Source organism: Magallana gigas, chromosome 2, assembly GCF_963853765.1.
Source record: "Magallana gigas chromosome 2, xbMagGiga1.1, whole genome shotgun sequence".
Taxonomy (NCBI): domain Eukaryota; kingdom Metazoa; phylum Mollusca; class Bivalvia; order Ostreida; family Ostreidae; genus Magallana; species Magallana gigas.
The window spans coordinates 16,279,344-16,300,665 of NC_088854.1; the positions used below are offsets into that span (position 1 = coordinate 16,279,344).

The following is a 21,322-nucleotide window of genomic DNA, read 5'->3' on the forward strand; positions in this document are numbered from 1 at the left end:
AGGGTAGACAACGATTCAAGCAAAGCAGGAAACAGATCTTTTTTCACGTTTCAGGTTATTTCAAATATACAACTACACCCACTGTTTTGCGGTCATTAGTTGAGTATTTTAATATAATGGCGGTTTGCATATTTTGTCTCCATCTGTCCAAATTACAAAGTGCATGCATGTACCATAAAATGGAACTAAAGATTTCGTTCAGAAGTTTTATTTCACATGTAGTACAGAACATGCAGTACTTGTAGAGAAAGAAATCTGACTTGTCCATTATTAACCTTAAAGAAATATCCTTATACAATTTTTCTCTGTATGATGTCCACAAATGTATAAAAAAAAGGTCCTTATATAAAAATTGAAATTCTGAAGTTTGCAAATTTCACATAAAAATAATGCAGAGATTTGTTGTATTGATACATATGAAATGAAACCTGTGACAATGGTCTAACTTGACAACAAAATACAGCCACTGTGCTCTTTGGAGTCCTTCTGGCAAGAGACAACCCAGTCTTACCTACGTGATCTTTTGCCAAAACAACTTGTAGCTGAAAATTGCACAACACTTTACTGACCATAACCCATATACAATGATCTATTGCACAACCTACTGATGTTTGTACCATATATCTAGATGGAAAACTACTGGATTCTTCCCCCAATTGCAGTAGATCAAATACATGAACAATTTGACAATTATTTTGGCATTCTGTACATGTACACATGATATGGTCATTTCCTTGAGATTTACTCCTTAAAAATGTACAAACTTATAAAATTGCTTTTGAAGATTTACATTTTTGATACAGTAATATCAGATCTGTATTGATTCAGAAAAAATTCTTGTGCAGTGTACATTAATGAAGAAAATGCATATATGAATGTTTATGCATACATTTAAATTAGGAATGTAAAAGAAAGAGATCATAAATAACATTGGATTTCTATTTCATTGAGATTGTTTTAGTTGGAATGAATCAACATAATGACACAAAGTGTGTACTAGCTAGCTTATTAGAAAGAGAGCTTGTAATATACATAAATAAAATTCAATTTCCACCATTTCTGATGAATAACAAATAAAATATAGATAAATATACATGTTAAAATATGAACCGGGCACCCATATGTCTACATTTATCTATCAATGCATCTTTCACTGAACTTGTTTAACCATTTTAATATCTGTTAAATTTCCTAAAAATTAATCATAAATATTATAAAGAATTACAACCTTTAATGCACGTATGCAACATCAGAATTCTTCATTAAAGCCCTTATAAATCATGTAATCACATGAAATGTACCTGAGACTTAATTGTTTCTTTAAAATAACATGCAAATTGAAATCACATGCAATACGCTTTCAAATAGTTTTTTTTGTGCTCTCGGGATCTACAGAAATCAAAGAGGACCATTAGTTAAGAGAAGCAGATAGAGATATCATCAGTAACAGGATAAACACCCCATTCTTGAAAGACAATCATGAAATGACACTGGCATGTCTACTAATGTATAAACTTAACAAGCAAAAAACATGATTCCATGGAGATTTCTTTTTATCATATAATATTGCGTATCACAATAAAAACATCAGAAAGATTAATAATATTAAAATATACAATCATTGGAAATGTGGTTCAACATTCCATAAATACAGCACTAAATACAACAAAGAAAAAGATAAAAATGAACCCATCAGACTGTATTTGACAAGTCCAAACCACCAGGTTTTCTTGACTGTACAATTTTTTCTTATCTGTGAAAGAACCATTAAACTCTAATCAATAGGATGTTATACATGTACTACAATTATACAGCTGATGTGAAGGAGAGGAATTGTCATGTTTGTTAAGTGTGGAGAGATAGGGAGTCTTGAAGTAAAGGCCAGTGTATGTACTGGTGGTGTGGGTCTACTGCTGGGGTGGATCCTGGGGGGTGTTTGCAGTCTGTGTCCCTGTCGGGGTCTCTGCTGAAAACATGGGGTTCCTGACCTCCATCACCTCACCCGGCTACAGAAAAATAAAATACACACAGTTAGTACACTCTAAATAGTATTCCATTTATTATCTGTACACAGCAATGTCTTAATTACACGAACATGTATCAAAACATCCATTGACAATATCACCAGGGATCTTGGATGGATTTTACAAACTAGGTGATACAAGGGAATAGGACAAGGTGCAAGGACTAAGCTAATGGATCATACTTTTTTGTCTTACTTGAAACAGTGTACAATTTGTATTTCTGTTTTTGTTAGCATAGTTCTTGATCTATAAAACTGTTGGAGGAACACAATGATGTGATGTATTTACTTACCGGGGCCAGCCCCGGACACTCGTAGACTGTGTAGTCCCCTTCCTCATTCTCCTCATCCGACTCGTCCTCTGAGGCATCATTCTTCATTTCTCCATTGGCTCTGTTTAAAGTATAATTAAATTCGTAATAAACAAAATTTCTCCCCTTTAGCCAAGTTTTACAGTACCAATCGGTTTATGCTACAATTTGTATTGCATTCTTACACAACATGCTATCTGTTGATTCACAGATTACTGTAAACATATAACGTTTGGCTGTGTATTCTTTTTAGCATTTTGTGTGTGTGTGTGTGGGGGGGGGGGGGGGGGGGTGGCTTCTTATTTACACAAGTACATTGCTAAAGGCCATACATATGTGTATGAAAAAAGGTTGTGACCAGAAATACATTAATTCAAATCCACCCGAACTTGTTGAAAAATCAATTTCCACGAAATATTGCACAAACCAAATACATTTATAGTAGGCATCTACAATATTAATGTTTGTTTCCAGTACTCACTTTTCCATAGCAATCATCTGCTGTTTCTGGTGCTGGTAGTGGTACATCTGGGCACTCTGGGCCAGCTTTCTGTCCCCGGGGCCCGGACCCACCCTCTCCTTGGCAGGGCCAGTAACTCCATAGGCTGGGTAGTCTACCTCACTGGCAGCCTTAGCATTCTTATGTAGCCTGACAAAAATCAATTTAGAAGATTAGGATGACTGATGGCCACCAATACAGCTTGACTACTGTTAATTGTTCATTTCAAATGTCAAATGCATATACCCATTTGTGCTAATTCTCATGTTCATTGTTGGAAATCTATGTCCAATCTCGCATACTGGTACACTTACTGACCATTGACCAACAAACTGAAGGTCATGATCATTTTCTTTCTCATTATTATTTACATTACTCAATTCACTAATATAAAAATGAAATGCTTTAGGTTTTGGGGAAAATAAAATGATTGGCAGCAGATCATTTTATGAAAACATACAGTTGTTTACTGATGAAAGATTCCATGCTTGTTAAGCTCCTGAGGGGCTATCAAGAGTTAAATTCAATCATGAATTTTAAATTTAAATATAAAATTCGCATCTTCTGAATCAAACAGTAAATCATGTATAAATATTGCAATTTAGGTGTTACTTCATGAGATAAGCACATGAAGCTAAATACAGATATATGATTTAAGGATTGTGTTCTGAAGCATCTTCTCATACTGACAGATGACACATCATAGACAACTGCTCCTCCCAGAATGCCCAATACAATGTACATGAATAAAAATACATGTACATGTATGAATACAGAACAGACACCTGTCTATCGCAGGTAAATTATTATCACGAATCACAAAGATAGACTGATACAATACAGTTGATGCAATATCTGTAATGTAATACAATTTGGTCCGTACATGAAAACATGTGTAGGAAAATCATGAAAAAAGCATTAAGTTTTCCTCTAACAAATGAATGTTTTACAAACCAGATGAGCTCCAAAGGAGTGGGCTTTTTAGGAAATCTATGCATTATGATGACCACACTATATTACAGTACAAGCTGCACAAACTGTCAACATATGGAGGACAGTTAAAACACAGCATGTTCTTGGCCAGTATTATGTAACAGACTTTCTATACATCAATCATTATGACAAGTAACACAAATTACATCAGACAATAAAAATTCAAAATTTTTTTTACAGAGAGCTAGGTTTCTATGTCAAGTCTATAAATTTCTACAAGGCCAGATCTCTTCTTTTCTGACTTAATATAGACAATGCCTGATTAAGAACCCTGAGAGGAGGATGACCGACATGAACCATCATTATTGTGCTATATTTAACAGATTATATAACCATTAAGGAAGTTGGAGACAAATCAAAGCCCCTGGCTAGGGTTTACATCTGATTATCCAGCTAATTAAAGAGACCATTAAAATCCCACTGTTATCAGACCAACTGCATGCAGACTCAATATGCCCTAAATTAAATAATTTCACCCATTTAGTCAAAAGTAGACAATTCCAGTAGTTAGTTCAATGTATCCAATTGTTCGTAGACTTAATTGTGACCTCCATTATAATAAATGTCATTTGTTGTTGATTGAAATTCAGATACAGTACCACCATGAACATTGCACCTCCACTGACGTCAAAAGTCTGTATTGACGTCTTAATGTGAAATGAATTATGAAACCACCTGCTAAATGTTCATATGTCATATCTATACAAAAAAGTATGATAAACATTACCGGTAATAAGTAGAATACTAGTATGTACAAATCATTCATTTATTTAGGTGTTTACCAATTAATCATTCTGCCATAGATATATTGAAATGAACATGTGGTCAACATACAGTATATCAGGTTTTTTCCGCGTCATGTTTTTTCCGCGATTCAGAACTTAGAACAGCTAGTATATGAAATTTATGCGAATCAAATTTTCACTATTTCAAAGTCATAGTGAAAATATAATTCAAGGTTGTTTAAACCTGTGAAGTAAGAGGGTAAAAGTATCTAAATTGCCGCTCTTTATAATGAAAAATTCGGACAATTAAACAATTTACACGATTTCCTTAATGTTAAATAATTACCGATAATTATTTTTAGAGACGCAAACAGTCATAGATAAATAGATGATGTACCGTTACATATACCAGTAGCTCAGGTATAATTAGACATCGGTTTACGCAAGAAAAGCGACCGTTTTAATTAGCTTGTCAATGGATTATTAAAGAAACTATGAGGTTTACATACCTGTTATCTGGCGCTTGTCCTCCGATCCTGCAATTTCTACTCTAAACTTACTGAACACAGTTCATTGTACTTTTACATACCTGCTTACTTCATAAGGAAAGAAAGAACTATATTATACGAACAAAACTTTGTATCAAATTTACGCTGATATATTTTCCGCGATTCGGAAATCGTCACGAACAAAGCGGAAATTGGATACACGCAGAAAAACCCTGATATACGGTAATTTACAGCTACATAAAATAAGGAATCAATTTTGATTTTATTCTTAGCCTTTTAGAAATTGTTTTTCTACCCTCTCCCGACTCAGTATCTTATAAACTTTGGGTAAGTATGTAGGGAAATCAATACTTTCTCCATTGTTGTTGATATTCCAAATATACCCACATGAATATAGAAAGAGTAATTCAAAATGTTTGTCTACTGCAAAGTGTTGGTAAATCCAGGCAAGATATCCTTGTAACATGATTTCACATGTGTAATTTACAAGAATGAAAGTTACATCTTTACATGAGCAATGAACAGAGAGGAGATGTTTGAAATTTTCAGTCATGAAAAATATTTAAAATATCTATCTTTCAGATCAATCATTTATTACCTAATATGCGGAAATAATTTCTCTCGACCTACCTTGGAACACATGGTAAGCAAAGTGTCAACAATTCCAAACACATTTACTGGTAGTTATATACTAACAGATAAAGCAGGTTAGGTGTCCACGTAGGTCATATATAGTGGGCTAAATCAAAATCGGATGTACATCATCAGCTAGAGCACTCACAGAGTCAACAGCAATGTCCATAATAAGACACACCAACTTCGGTGTGTATCAAATCCTTATCTCTTAAAAACTCATTTGTTTATAAAACGATGAACCTCAAGATGCTAAGAGTTGACAGAAATAAAAAAGACTCAACTTATTGGATTAGCAGCATGGGATCGATAGAAACTAAATCCACTTAAATCATCTAAATTTGTGATCAGTTACTTAAAAGCTTCTAAACAATTGTTTTCAAAAAATCTAATATTCCTTCACATTCATCTGACACCGATATCATTTTACCAGCATGCAGTATCTACGTCAGCGACTCTAATTATAGAGCTAATGATCTATCAGGTTCCTGACCATTCATACTGTTCTCAGCATCACCTTCAAGTTTACCATGGGTTACAGTTAAAAATCAATAGATTTCCTGTCACCAGAAGATCACTTTTAAGTCAGACTGAAGTTATCTTTCTTGCCACTGAGACACATGGAAGCTCTTTTGTATTTTACATCATTTTTTCAACAACAAAATTTTAAAATTTCTCATAACACACAATTTAAAAAAAATTATCATGACAAAAAAAGTACCGATATATAATGAATTAAAATTGTAGCATTTTTCTAAACGTTTCTTTGTTTGTTTACAAACGTATTACAATTTCAAAGATTGTACATTTACCGTATATCCAATTTTTTTCATATGTCACATACTTTGTGAAAATTTGGAAAGTGTGCAACTTTATTTAATTTTAGTCAGTTATTTTGAGCGATTTAAAAAGTGTGTAACTTTATTTTATTTTAGTCAGTTATTTTGAGCGATTTAAAAAGTTTATCATAGCAAACAATACTGGATAAAGTTTCTGTAAGTTGAATACTTTGCGATGTAAAAGTGATCGCTAAAAAAAGCGAGATGGGACCATCACAAAAATTACTGGATATATGATATCCCATGCATGAATTCAATGCCTTTGATGTACTAGAGTATTTAGCATCAGAAACATTAAATTTTAACAAGAGTTTGGACTTTTTGTGTCAAAGAGCAATGTGACATAGGCCTGTCTATTTCATTGCTGGTCACTTAGCCATGGGTCTTTCAATCAACGACATTTGTCTAGTTTTAGAGCTAAGACTACAGCAATTTTTTGTATATTATTTCACCCAAAACCAGTGTAATTTTTAACCTCTTTTGATGCACAGATATAGTTTGGTGAAATATGTCGTAACACCATTTGCCCTGCAGTAGAGTATATAAGTACCACAGTAATAGCGTCAATTTTGTTCAGAAATAGTGAAAATTACCGGTATACATAGTGAAAGTAAATACATAGCACGTAAAGCCTATTACTTGTGTGACACAATAAAACATATGTCAAAAATGTATCAGTTGGTTTGATGATATGTGAACATTTTCCTCAATTTAATTTCATTTAAAAATCAATATGTCTTATTTTCTATACTAAATACATGTACCATAATCAAAAAATTAAAATCATACTGTGAATATGAATTCAATATGTATAGTATACCCAATTAATACCTAAAGTAAATTGTAATGTAAACTCTGACGTTTAAAAAGCATAAACTTTCCCTGCCTACGAGTATTTTTGTTCCCAGATATAATAAATAAAAGAAAATCATGATTACCATGTCAAACCAATGGTATTCAAGAGGAACTCCAAACACATTTATCCTGATAATTTGAACTAAGCTTAACACAGATTTGGCATTTATCTCATATCAATTAAGAATCACAACTCTAGTCAAATGAGTGTCAATATTTACATTTCTTCCTATGAAGACACCCCATATTTTCTCCAAAAGGACCATATGTTAGCACAACTATATTAACCTAAAAATCAATACTCTTGCCCCAATATTTCAACCATTTTAGTAAAATTATGCCTGAAAATCATTACACTCTTTGTGCCTTATAAGATCACATATGCTGCATTTGATCAAGGAAACTTCATCAGGGTTAAAATGTAGATATCATGAAAACCAAATCAATTCTTACTTATTTTATAATGATTCTAATTAACTTTAGTTAAAATAAGCCATTACTCCATTCATCCGATGTCTCATTCATTATCAAATGAGATTTAAATTTTTATATAGATCTATTCTTACTACACATAGTTGTTGAAGCTTTTGAAATCAAAGTCCTTAAAGTGCTAATGTAGACAATCAAATTTGAACAAATTTGTTGTTTCATCATATAGTCTGACCTTTTTTCTCATAAATATTATTCAATTAAAAACAACTCTGTTGAAATCTCGTTAAGATACACTACTATGCTGGTTCCATTATTCGGTCCACTGCCTTGCAAAGTTTAGCAATACACAACTCTGATACTCATGAGGAGAAACCCTATCAATTATCATTATCAAGGACCTGAAGATGACGTGGAGCATTGAATGAATGGGACTTCACTTATTGTCCTAAACCACAGGGAATCTAGCTATGGAATCAATCAATAGCAATAAAGGATCTAGTTCTGGTGACAGAGAGAAAAACTGAATGACAATTGTTAAAATCAATTAACAGCAAGTCTGTGTAACAAAGTACATACATCTATAGGGGGCAAAACACAACCTTAATTACATGGTTTCCAAGAATGTCAATTCTCTTTCCATGGAGATAACTATGGGTTGTACTTAAAAATTGATAGATGACAATTACTAGCTTGCTTTAATGTAAATCAGGATATTACAAATGCACGAAAACAGCGATGAAAAAATGAAAATTTGATATATTAACTAATTTGGACAATCAAGGTAGATTGAATCATTATTATATTATTAATGTACAGTAATTTATACACTCAATGTTAGGTGATTGACAAGAGGACTGGGTTGTTACTTTTACAATTACAGTACAACCTACTGAAGCAAACCACAAAAGATGACTGATTTTACATTATTCATATAATCCAAATAGTTTACAATAAGTTCTAACCTCAGAGAGAATGGATCTGACCTCACTGTAAATTTGAATTCATTACAAAATGTTCACTGTGTCTGGATTTTACTGTACTCGAAAATCTGGTATGCAGTTTTTGTGTAAGAAACAAGGGGTGAAATTGGAGGTGGGGGTTTATTTCTAGATCATACTATGGTAATCTCACAAGACGATTTGTTTCATTGCACACAAACACTGAGTTTCAATTCAAAGTACATGATTTAAAATATATCTTTCGTGAGATGTCCTTAATATTATGTCCTTAATATGTCTTTCATTTATCATTTACAGGCACTTTTAAGTCAATGTACATGTAGATTAAATATTTTGTAGACTGCACGTCTTTGTCAGCATAAAACACTCACGTCAGTTGCCACTGAAGACATGGATGTGGCCCAGACAAAAGGACACCAAGATTTGACCTCATGGCCACTTTTAAACGAGTTATGTTTGTCTGTAGAGCAGTAAAGCTTGCAATCAATGTTCTGTCCTTGGTTATACAATAATCTCTTTTAAGTTAATGCTGGCTGCAGATGGTGTGGACATCTTGACTAGTTTGTTCTCTGTCAAGAAATTGTACAAAGGATTCTAGCTTCTTGATTTGCTTTGTTTGGAGAGAAAATCTTCATGAGGTCTTAGTACAATACAATTGAAAGGAAAAAAACGCTTTAATAAAATTTTCTCTAAAATGCCTGCAAAAAATCAAATGTTTCTATGTTGTAGAAACTAATTGTTTGACAAGTTGAAAAACGTTAGGTTTATTATCAATAAATGACTGAAACATAAAAATATGGGAGGAAGGGTATAATCTCAGTGACTTTGATCAATAGTATAGGGATTAATTTGCCTGAAGCTATCGCCTCATATTACAGAAGCCCACCCAGTGACAGCATCAGTTAACACTACCGACACCTTTCTCTCTATCTCCGCTTAATTTCCTCCCCATCAGCTTGCACAGATTTGCTACCTGTCACCCCTATTATTGATCGATCTATAACCATCATTGGAAAACTGCAAGTACAGAAGTAATTTGATGTGTATTCCAACTATGCGATTAGGTTATTTTCTCCTTACTTTTCTGCATTAATATTTCATGCTTATTGGCACAGTAAACACATTCCTTTACAAATTATGCAGCCTCTATTGGAAGAATGGAAGCCAATTATCAGGGAATAATGGCCAATTATATTGGGACGCATACAGAAAAGATCAATGCGATTTGGGTTGACCAATGCCATCATTTCATGTCAAAGTTTTGCATGATAATGGCCACACAGGAAATGTTGCTCAGCAATAAAGTTCAATTAGGAGAGGACTTTTTGAACAGATCAGGGAGGGCATGTCAAACATCTCCTAATGTCCTTTTCAGTGTCTTTTGTAATCACCATCTCAAACTAAGAAATCAATACCTGAAGGTTCACTAAGGAATTCACTTTTTGAGCTATTATGTATTTGTATTTAAAAATGTCACTTTTCCCCTTTTTCATACAGCCTCTTTAGATTTTTATGCAATTTAAATGAAGCAATTCAAATTCAAAGTTGATGTTATTTGCAACTTAAAACAAGATCAATAAAACCCTCTGAAATCTCTTTTAGCTTTACGATAAAGACATTTATTGTTAAAACTAATGGTACTGTTTTAAGACTGCAATAGTTTTGCAAATTTGGTGTACAAATACATGTATGTGCATAAATAATTAAAATCCTACATCAACCCTAGCATTACTACGGTATATATATATACAGCTCCCCTAATTAAGGATGGTATAAACCAAACATAATATCCCATTAGGACCAACTACAGCATCATAAAGTACAATAAATACGCAGTCTTTATGGGCAAATATCGATCCAATTTTATAGAACGTAGGAGGCAATATTTCAAACAAGTATAATTTTCAATCACTCAACCCACACTGTAACCAAATAAATGATTTTTTCCGCTAAGATTCAGACACATAGAAATATTGGAAATGTCGAACCCACTATGCAATTGTTACCCTGAGTCGTGTAGGGCATGCAAATAAACCTCTCTAAATCCTTTCTTGATGGGAAAGTAATACATCTTTTGTCTTAATCTTTCTTTGATTGATAAATCTGATTTTAATATACTTACAAGTATGGCTTGATGGTTTCATTTCTTCACTTGATTTTGTTCGATTTCAATTAAAAAATTGGGTTTGTTCTTTTTCATGAATCGATTAAATGTGATAAAAATTAGTAAATATTTTCCATTATTAAAGAAAAATAACAAAAAAAGTTTCTTTAATTCTGGCATTCTCAATATGCACCTGACTGAACAATAAGAATTGCAGTGCTTTGATATTTTTTCAGTATAATGAACACATATATCATTGAGATAAGAGTTACATAAAACATTATCTTCAGACTGATCAACAATAATTGAATACTGTATAGTTGGAAGATATTGGAAAAGATTGAGTGAAATCATGTCTTCTTGCTAAGCTTTCACTAACATCTTAAGATCATCTCTTGAAATGTTTGCTGAATATGTAACAAATTCTAGGATGGGCAAGGAAATGTTCCCATGGAGACAATTATAACATTATCTACAAATCAATTACAAACTTCTCTTTCAGCTGACACAAGCATTAACTTTTCAGAAAGAACTATCTTTAAATCTTAATGCAGATGACACTTCATTAACCAGCATACTGGCAAAGACAAAATCTGAAGGAATAGACTTCACAAACATTGTTCTATGGAACAGTAAATTATTCTCAATGATGCCTTTTGGGGAAAGGCTTTCTTTGGTTACATATGCATCACAAACTTTCTCACCTCAGGTGAAAAGTTCAGAAACACTATAAAATCAGATTTGAATATGAGATGAATTCATTCAGTAGAGAACAAAAGGGTCAATTTCTAGCTGACAGTTATTGGAGATAATACCCACATGAACTTAATACTACATGTACTTTCATTGAGATTTTTCTGTGAATCATTGTTGCATATGCACCAGTTGAGTTCAGTTTTCAATCTGTAGAGAACAGGAGGGTTAAATTTCTCTTTTACAGAATAACATACACGGATGTACTGAATACTTTGCTGGTTCTTTTGTAAATCATACTTACTTGTACCAGCACACTCCAGCCATGATGAGCCCAACAAAACCTGCAAGACTGCATGCCGTCACAATTCCTACAAAAAAGATACAGCAACTGAAATCTTAAAGCATATTATTAAATTAAACTACTAAGTAATTAGAAATGAATCACAGTGTTTGAAAATAATATGCATAGCAATGATCAAGATAATACGAAAGTAACCTTTCATCAGAAATTAAGTATATGAATTTTATTAATTAAACTTTATCTTTTATGAAATGATGGAATTTCAACTGAAGATTTAAAAAATGAAATTCATTTGATGGAATATGCTCTAGAAGCTCATATTTTCTTTTTCTTTAAAAGACATGTACAGGTATTGAATTAATATTAATCATATAGGTAATTGAGCCCTTAAAATTAGACCCCAATGAATTAGCATTAAGTGAATATGTCTAATAATGAATGCTAAATCATTCATTGCTCTGGTAGTTTATACTGAAGATTAATTCTTGTTTCAGACCTATAAAAAGCATGCTATCCTGTGAGAGAGGTATAAGCGGCTTCTCCTTGGAGTCAGGGTCAGGCTGTACGTGTGGCTGGGGGGCCTTAGGCATGGGGTGAGGGGTGGTGGTTGTTTCCACCGCCTGGGTGGTCTCCACCTTCTCCATGTAAGGATCCTCTGCTGCAAGGTCTATCCCAGCATCCTCAGCTTTCACTTTTGCTGTCTTATCCACTCCAGTATATTCATTTTCAACCAGATCTCTGAGTTTAATACCATCTGCAAGACATTGATTTGATTTTACAAACATACATGCCAGCAGTAGACATTGAGCAAGGTATCTATATTATTCAAAGAAGATTGTATATCAAATGCTATATTAATGTTAAAGAATTCATATGACATTCATATCTTTAATTTCTTTGAAATCGACATTCAGAAATGCAATCTCAATGGGAGCATTCTCACTGGTTTTATCTTAAAAGCTTTGATCCCTCATTTTCTACACAAAATGCCATGGAAGAAGAATATTTCATATAACAATTGTTTGGCCATAGATTTACAGCCATGCCTATATTCTGATAAAATAACATGCTTCATACACCTAAGCATCAATCAAAAGATAATTTATGGCATATTTGGATTGGGTTTGGTTTGTTCAATGCTGCACTGAAATCCTAAAAATAATCTGTAATAATGTACTGGTAAAATAAATGAAATATATTTCACTTAAAATGATATTGTCCCTAAATAACAATAAAGGGACAAAGATAAAATGAAGCGTCATAACCAATTCACTCTCTTATAAATCCTAGTAATGAAATAGCTATCTAATAAATGATGTAATGACTAGCTGTACAGATATTGCATGCAATATCCAGACACCATTTAATAAAGTTAACTAAAAGCGAATTTGATCAATATGGCTGATGATTGATACTTAAATTCTGCTTTGTTCTTACACCATATTCCTATAATAAGAGGAAGTATTGATTTATGAGTTAAAAGGAAGACTGGACAGTGTTTTTTAAAAGTACAAGTGTAATTCAGCTATTTCTAATAATAAAATATCAACATTTGCAGCTCTTTGAGGGTTGTTAGAAAAGTTCGTGGACAAGTTCAATTGTGTGTGGACTATTCGCATGATACAAGCAAAACTTTTCAGATTTAAAGATGAGTTATTTTCTAAGAAATATGTAAAGATTTGCATTTTTTAAATGCACCATAAAAAAAAATACAGCTTAATTATTTCATAAGATATGCTTCACGGAGCATGTCAGATTTCTAATTTTTTATATTCTGTACCCCTTTTTCCTTATTAAGAAAATGTACCATTTAAGTGCATAAAAATGAACGATATTTCATCTGATATCACAATAACTATTATTATACTTTCATGTTAAATACTGAAATCTGATTGGTTTAGACGTAGTTGGTAATCCGTTCTATTACCCTCAGCGTTAGCAACACACTTGGCAACGGGTAACACAATGAATTGTTACATGCGTGTAAATTATGTGTGTACGGTTCACCGTAGAATTCACTTCATTTCTATATAAAAGCAGTAAAATTTTCTTTAAAATGAAGACATTCAGTATAATAAAATAAATAGTGCCTGTTTGGGAGGATAACTGTTGAAATTGACACCCCTCGAAAACCATTGTCAACCTCCGCTTCTCGTCGGTTGACAATGGTTGTCTCTGGGTGTCAATTTCAACAGTTACCCTCCCAAACAGGCACTTTTTATATAATGACGGTCCTTTTGTGAAAGTTTCAAATAAATTGAAGAATTTCTGACTGTTTGATCGCCGAATTTGGACAAACAATGCTTGAAAAATGAGTAAAAAACATTGACATCTATGGACATCTTGGAGCACTGGTCCTTCCTTTAATTTTGTGTGCAAACAGGAAAATCTCCAATGGAGACCAAAAGGTTCTTAGATGCTGCTATTTTTTTATAACAAAGGTTAACAATTAGAATCACAGACGTTTGAAAATGGAAGAACTGATATCTTGACCTCTTGCAGCATGCCAACCACTATACAACAGAAATTTTTGGACCTAAATGATCTACGATAAGCCACGAAAAACATTATACAAAAACTAAACAAATAATGGTATAAACGTGCATTTTATAAATGTGTTAAATGACTTGAAAATTTTGTGGAACTGAAAGATGTCTACTTGGAAAGAGAGTAACAGGTTTGACTTTCAGTTGTTTAACGTCACCTGATGTTGTGAAAATATGAAATGGTGCTCCGTAAATCCAATTCATGCAATGTAAAAATCTCTGTTTCTTTCGGAAAAAAAATTAAATTCATATGATTCTTTGCAAATTTCTTTTCAATTAGTAGTCATTTAATAAAACATACGCCATCCTATAATGTACACAGTAATTTTGCCGTAAATCACTTTGTCCGCAAACTTTCCAAACAACTCTCGTATATTTCATTGAAATGTTTGTTCCTACACCATGTAAAATAAGTAATAGACTTTAAAGGCAAAATATGGGTAGTATTGCATTAATTCTAAACCAAGCAATCTAATTGCCACCACCTTATGTGCATGATATTTTTCTCTTCTCAAGATTGAAAATGATATCACTGTTTTAATTTGTTTTTCATACTTTCTATCTGGGGGCGAATCAGTTCAATATCGATGCAGATAAAATAATTCAAAACTATTATCTTTATAAATTGCTAAATGCTATAAATATTTATTACTATAATGATTCCTTTTTTATATACCAATTACCCATATATACCATTCATACAAATATCAATATTCACAAATATTCTTATTGCAAATTAGCAATATTCACAAATATTCTTATTGCAAATTAGCAATATTTAAAAATGGATGATTCACTGTTGTTAAGTAGTCTCCTGTGAAATTACACAATTTACAGTACATCTACTGTACTGGCACATTTGTTTTATAACTTAATTGATTCAAATCATTTTGGCCTCAGATGCTGTTTGGTTGATAATAATAAGAATTCAGCAGTAAATAACCCTACACACATCCAATGACTCCTAGAACAAAGACCGTCCATGCAGTTATTCTCCTAGCTGTAGCTCACCCAGCCAGCTATATATGGGGATATTCTCACAAATTATGGACACAAATCTAACTTGACCAAATAATGAGATTTTTGTGTGGAAAAGAGAGTCAATTTAATTTGAAGATGCTTTACATATGCTGGGTCACTGCCTTCCAGACTGTTCTGTCTTCCTCCGTTAAGTGTCCTTAATATGATCATATTCCATTATTAAACATCTATAAAATGGACCCTTTATTTGTTTTATCTAGAGTCTGTTCTGTCATTGACCAATTTATGGCCATTTTGAGTGAGCCAAGAGTAAGACATGGAAAGTCCTACTAAAAGAAAAACAAACCTCCAATTTCCAGGTCTTCATATCTTTTCAGTAGCTTGATCAATTCTTCATCATCTGAAATGCATCAATAAAAATTTCGTTCAAATTAATGTCAAGAAAGTTTCAAAATGAATATAAAACTAAGTTGCAACCCTTCATGCTTGTTACACGTATCAAATTAGTAAATATTAGTTCATTTATTCGCATATCATACTGTATTACAATACTTTAACACGTTCAATTACCACAAAAAGTAAAATTAGTATGTGTATCAAATAATCAAAAGTGATATCATTTTACAATTTATAGAACACTATGTAAAATTCCATAAATAGTAAATGTAATCACTTTAACATTGTCACATACTGCTCATATCATATCATTTTCAATCTCTCTAAAAAACACTCTTTTTTTGTTTCAAAAATAGTAACAAAGAGTTATTTTAAGTTATGAGAGAGAATACAGCATGCTTACATTCTATGCCTGGTTCTTAAAATGAATCATATAGAAAATTAAGATAATTTATCAGTACTTGTCAATATTTCTTACTATCCAAGTTCTGAAGAAAAAAATGTACTCTAGCTAGAATGTACCTGGGTAATATATTAGCAACAATTCTTCTCATTTTTAAGTCTTAAGACTTTTACCCGTTTTATTAAAAAGCAACTACTTAAGCCTTGAGTCTTGGTCAGTAATGCTTAAATGGAAAAAAGCATATCATGTTACATGGTCTCTTTAGCAAATCAAATATAGAAAGGAAAGCTTGAGAATTCTAAATCATGCTGCAAAAAGTTGTCAGAATAAAAAAAATAATACATTGCATTACTTTATTTTACCCTTGTATGCCATATTATGAGTTGTGTTAATTATCAAACATGTTGAAACAGTAACTATGTGTGTGATAACATTCCAGAGCAGAAGATGATGGTTTGTACTGCTATTATATTGACACAAATTGCTATCAAATTTAGCAGAGTTTAATGTTGTCCATTGATGATCTAGAAAGTGTTCTAAATTTAGATGAATGGGCAGTAAAGTAATCACGTTCCTGATATCATGTGTTTGGTGAGCACTAGAGAGTGAGAAATCAACACACAGACTGACGTCATTGCTGGCCTCCATTAAATTGAACACTTCTATATAGACATTGTCACAACATCATTCAAGCTTGTTTAAATTTAAAGTTGGTCCCTGATGTAGAAAACAGGATTCTCTACTTGAAAGGAATGTATAAACAAGTGAGATATCTAGGTCTCTGACTCTTAATCAATTTTGGACATACACGTTCCCCAGTAATAATCAACAAGTTTCCAATCTTATATTATACACATATAATTATATAAGTAAATCTACATGTTTTTATTTTTACATCACTAGTAGACCATGCAGTTACTTCAAAATTATTCTGTATCTGAAAAGCCTTTAGCAAAACAAAGATCAAATCCAACTGATAACAGGTGTTTTCAACGTATTGTATCACCCTGCTCTGTATAAAACATAGGTAAACAGTACCATTTGGTAACTTGATTATCATTTCATGTTAAAAATCACACTTGAATAAAAAAAATAATAAGGTTCAAAGCTAATGAAATTCCTTCTTTTATTTTGTTCAAGAAAAAATACAATGAAAATTTGTGGATATAACTAAATACTTGAGCTCAGAGACCATAAACTGAGAATAGGTTTTATTAAGTAGAAAAATAAATGACTTAATACAGTAACATGAAACATAAAATAATAAGAGTTATTCTTTATTTTCAGCTAATAATCTAGGGGCCTGGTGTAAACCCATGTAGGCTGATCTATATACTTTAACAGGATATATTGATCAATAAATTTTTAAATACGCAATATACAGAGTGTGACCCTGACAGCAATTCATTAGACAAGGAATTTTATACACTTGTTCAGCCAATCAACTGTAAGCTTAATTTACAAAAGAATAAGATTCAGGATATCCTGTTCTCTCAATATAACACTGGTAATAACATAGAACTTGAAATATATATATCCTTTCTCTACCTGTTTATTTTTCTTATGTATACACTACAATGCCATATCAGAGGAAATATAGGATCTAGTGATATATGATATACATACTTTCTTGTGTTTTGTAATATGAACATGAAATAAACAATTTATCTTTAAACTTTATATTATATATGCATGCATGTTTAATTATAAAATTCCATGCAAATTTTATATAACAATAAATACTGAGACACTAAAGGCCTTAAAAATATTGACACTTTTTTGCAACATTTAAAGAAATTGAATTAGCTACATCAAAATCAATCAAAACAATAGATTCATTGTCTATCACTATGCAATCCAGATTTTAAAATGATTAATATGAAACCATAAAAATTAAAAGGAATAAAGAGGATAACATATATATATCCTTTTAACTTTTATTTTAACATCATGATGATGCAGTATGGGACTATATCATTATCTAAAGTAAATGATGTTATATAAATAATAATCTCCATTGGCTCTATTTCATCTCTAAGGCAACCATTAACACCTGCTTTGACATCATCTCAGTTCTCACACCCTAAGCTTATCAATAACAGTTAACAATATGGAGAGTGTAAATACACTGTCATGTCAAGCATATGACTTCAGAACATGTGGGACTTCTACAGTAACACGGAAATTACCAATCTTCTTATGAAAATACTATTGCAAAGAAAGTTTCCATTTATATTAGTTTCCATTAAAAGTAAAAATAAGTTTCCTGATGTATAGTGTTTCATTATCAGAGGACACATTTTAACTCCTACACAATATCACTTGGAGAACACTGTAGGGAGTTTTATTAATGCTGCTAAGGTGTCTGATAAGGATTGTTTCTGCGTGTTGATCAGAATATTCTTATCATACTTATGTTTAGACTGTTAGAGGAGCAGGTTTTTGGTGACATATTGTATAACAAGCAGGTGACGGTACTAACGCTGTAGTCACAGATTAGTGTCACACATCTGATATTGAACATAAAAATATTATTAATTGGCACAACATTTGCTTTTAACAGTCTCTGCATCTTTCTGTCAAAGTAAATCATACTAGGTTTTTGTAAAAATTAAGATTCTATGTGTAATCAATTCACTATAAAATTAGCAATTTCTCCCTCTTATTTTCAAATATAAACATATGCCGCGGTACCTGTCCAACTGGTCAGATGTCTTTTTTATCACTTGCATGGGAAGTTGCTGATACAATTCAATGAAAATAAATGTATATTGTTTGGGAATTTAAAGATAATATTATTGCTAAAGAAAATACATATTATCATGCAATTTAATACTTAATTGTGAGAGACTTTGAATTTCCGAGACTTTCACTACACTATAATTTTCCTGTCCGATAATTACTTCATAGATAGCAAATTGCTTGTGTATTTAAATCAGTTAAATACTTTAATTATATCATGATATACTGAATAATAATTAATGAGGTAGTAGGGATACCATGTTAAAAGAATTTACTGCTGTTATTTGTTTCTCATATATTGCAAAATCTTCTGCAGTACATCAGTATACTTAATACAGATTCAGCACAGTTTTCTGCCAACTAGCTGTCGGCTTCTTCTAGAATCTAGTGTATTGTTATTCATTTTTAACGTTAGCTCGGTGTAAATAAAAGTATTGAACATAATAATGACAGTATTTGATTTGTATAATCTTTGTAAACAAAGACTTACCATATCTGTTGGGAACTGACTGGCAAATACTGATAGAAAGTACAACAATCAACCCAAGGATGGTACGGGTGATGATCATTTTAGCCACACACGTTTTGAATTCAATCTTTTTAGCTACATGTTAACTAATTTAGCCCGTAAAAGTATCTGCCATTGTAGCTGACTAGTTAATAGATTTCTCTTCGATTTTTCCTCGGAGACAAATATGACGTCACAGAAATCGGGACTACATAATAGGTAATTCGAACATCGAAATGTCGTGTCGAGTCGCAACAAGATCACCGATACTTTTTAAACCCATGTTTAAGGCCTATTTCTGTGGTACATTGGGTACATGTTGCTAAAGGTTTAATCTGAATTGATGTAAATAAATGAAATTATATTTATTCAATTAATTAGGAATTCCAGTCAAGCTTTTCATATCAGTTTTATAAAATAAAGTTGCGGTGAGACTTACATTACCTTGTATTACGGTAACTTCTGTTGCAAACCAGTGTGATAAGAAGGGAATCAATATAGTTTCTTAAATTTAATCAAAACGAAAGCAAAAAAATAAATAATAATATTAAAAACACATTAACATGTATGAACATCGTCTACCAGGTATACAGTCATGCAGTGGTACCATAAAAAAATAGTGATCATCAATTTCATTGCGGTAGAGTTGTATCGTTGGTCAAGATCGTTTTGCTGCGTGTTGAACATCTCTTGGTTATTTAAAATTAACGTCCCCAAGCATTTTAAAACATTTTAAAATCTGGGGAGTTCAATTTTTTTTTGGTCATTTCAGTTCTCGTTCTGTTCTGCCCTGAACACCCCCTAATAAACCAAAAGATAAAAATGCCCTATTCATATACCTGCATAATCATTCAAACTTTCTCTTGGGCATATTATAGTGAAGTTATTATTGAAGACCTATATGTTTTAAGTTATAAAATCTTGATAATTTATTTCAGCGGATTTTAAAGGAGGCTCATATGCAGCTATTAAGGTACCGAATAAAATATATATAACCCATGTGAGAATAAACATGTACATGTTAACTTAATTACTTTTACTGTTAAAAGTCTTGATTTTGAAATAAACTTTGAGAATGAGTCAACTTTGCACTAAATTCTAAAACAATGGGATATTCATTTTAAATTTGATCGTGCATACATTTTTTAAACAGCCTATCTACTGTACATATAAATATCTAACAACATATGTCCAAGAAGTCAGTATGGATATGCTATTCTAAACCCTCCTCCCTTTTCTGTTCCTTATTGATTTGCGGGGATAATTTCTTCAAAATAAGTATATTATCTGTCTTCCACGCCAAGCATATTTTGATAATTATTTTAACCCTTTTTTTCCATTAAATTCAAAATGAGCCTCCAACGGTAATAACGGCCACGGTATCAGTGTTGTGAAATAAATATATGGATGTGAGTGGCAGTGAATATACAATTTTCCACGATTCTAACACCTTAAATATTCAATATAAAAGATAAAATATCAGACAGGGGTTGTATTGTATTGTATGATATCGTTAATTTGCTGAAACAATAACTTGAAAATTGTATATGAATTGCAGTAGCTTATCATAAATGTCCTTTTATTATAACTTTTACATATCACTAATTAATAACGGTGCATGAATGAAACAGACAAGCGATGAATAATGCACTATATGTAATGACCTAATGTGGCTTTAAACGGTAATGATAATTCTGTTTTATTAACCATTCCTCAGTTGCTTGTGTCTTATACACGACACATGGCATGATACGGCATCTAAAGTCAATATTTAGAAGATTTTTAAAATAAATTTTTTTGTCAAAAACTTATTTTTAATTCTAGTTGTCCGCATCCAATCAAGTTATTTGTATCATATTTTTATTTT

The 21,322-nt window shown here is 32.0% G+C and overlaps 1 protein-coding gene across 1 annotated transcript; it reads right to left on the reverse strand.

The window, feature by feature from the left end:
- Positions 1-192: 192 nt before the first annotated feature.
- Positions 193-19,660, reverse strand: LOC105320783 (neural proliferation differentiation and control protein 1). Its single transcript, XM_011418852.4, has 7 exons — positions 19,438-19,660; positions 15,753-15,806; positions 12,376-12,633; positions 11,880-11,946; positions 2,816-2,983; positions 2,317-2,416; positions 193-2,006 (listed from the first exon to the last, which is right to left on the reverse strand). The coding sequence occupies exons 1-7, from the start codon at positions 19,514-19,516 to the stop codon at positions 1,908-1,910; spliced, it is 825 nt and encodes a 274-aa protein (XP_011417154.3). The 5' UTR covers positions 19,517-19,660; the 3' UTR covers positions 193-1,907.
- Between the last annotated feature and the right edge of the window lie 1,662 nt (positions 19,661-21,322).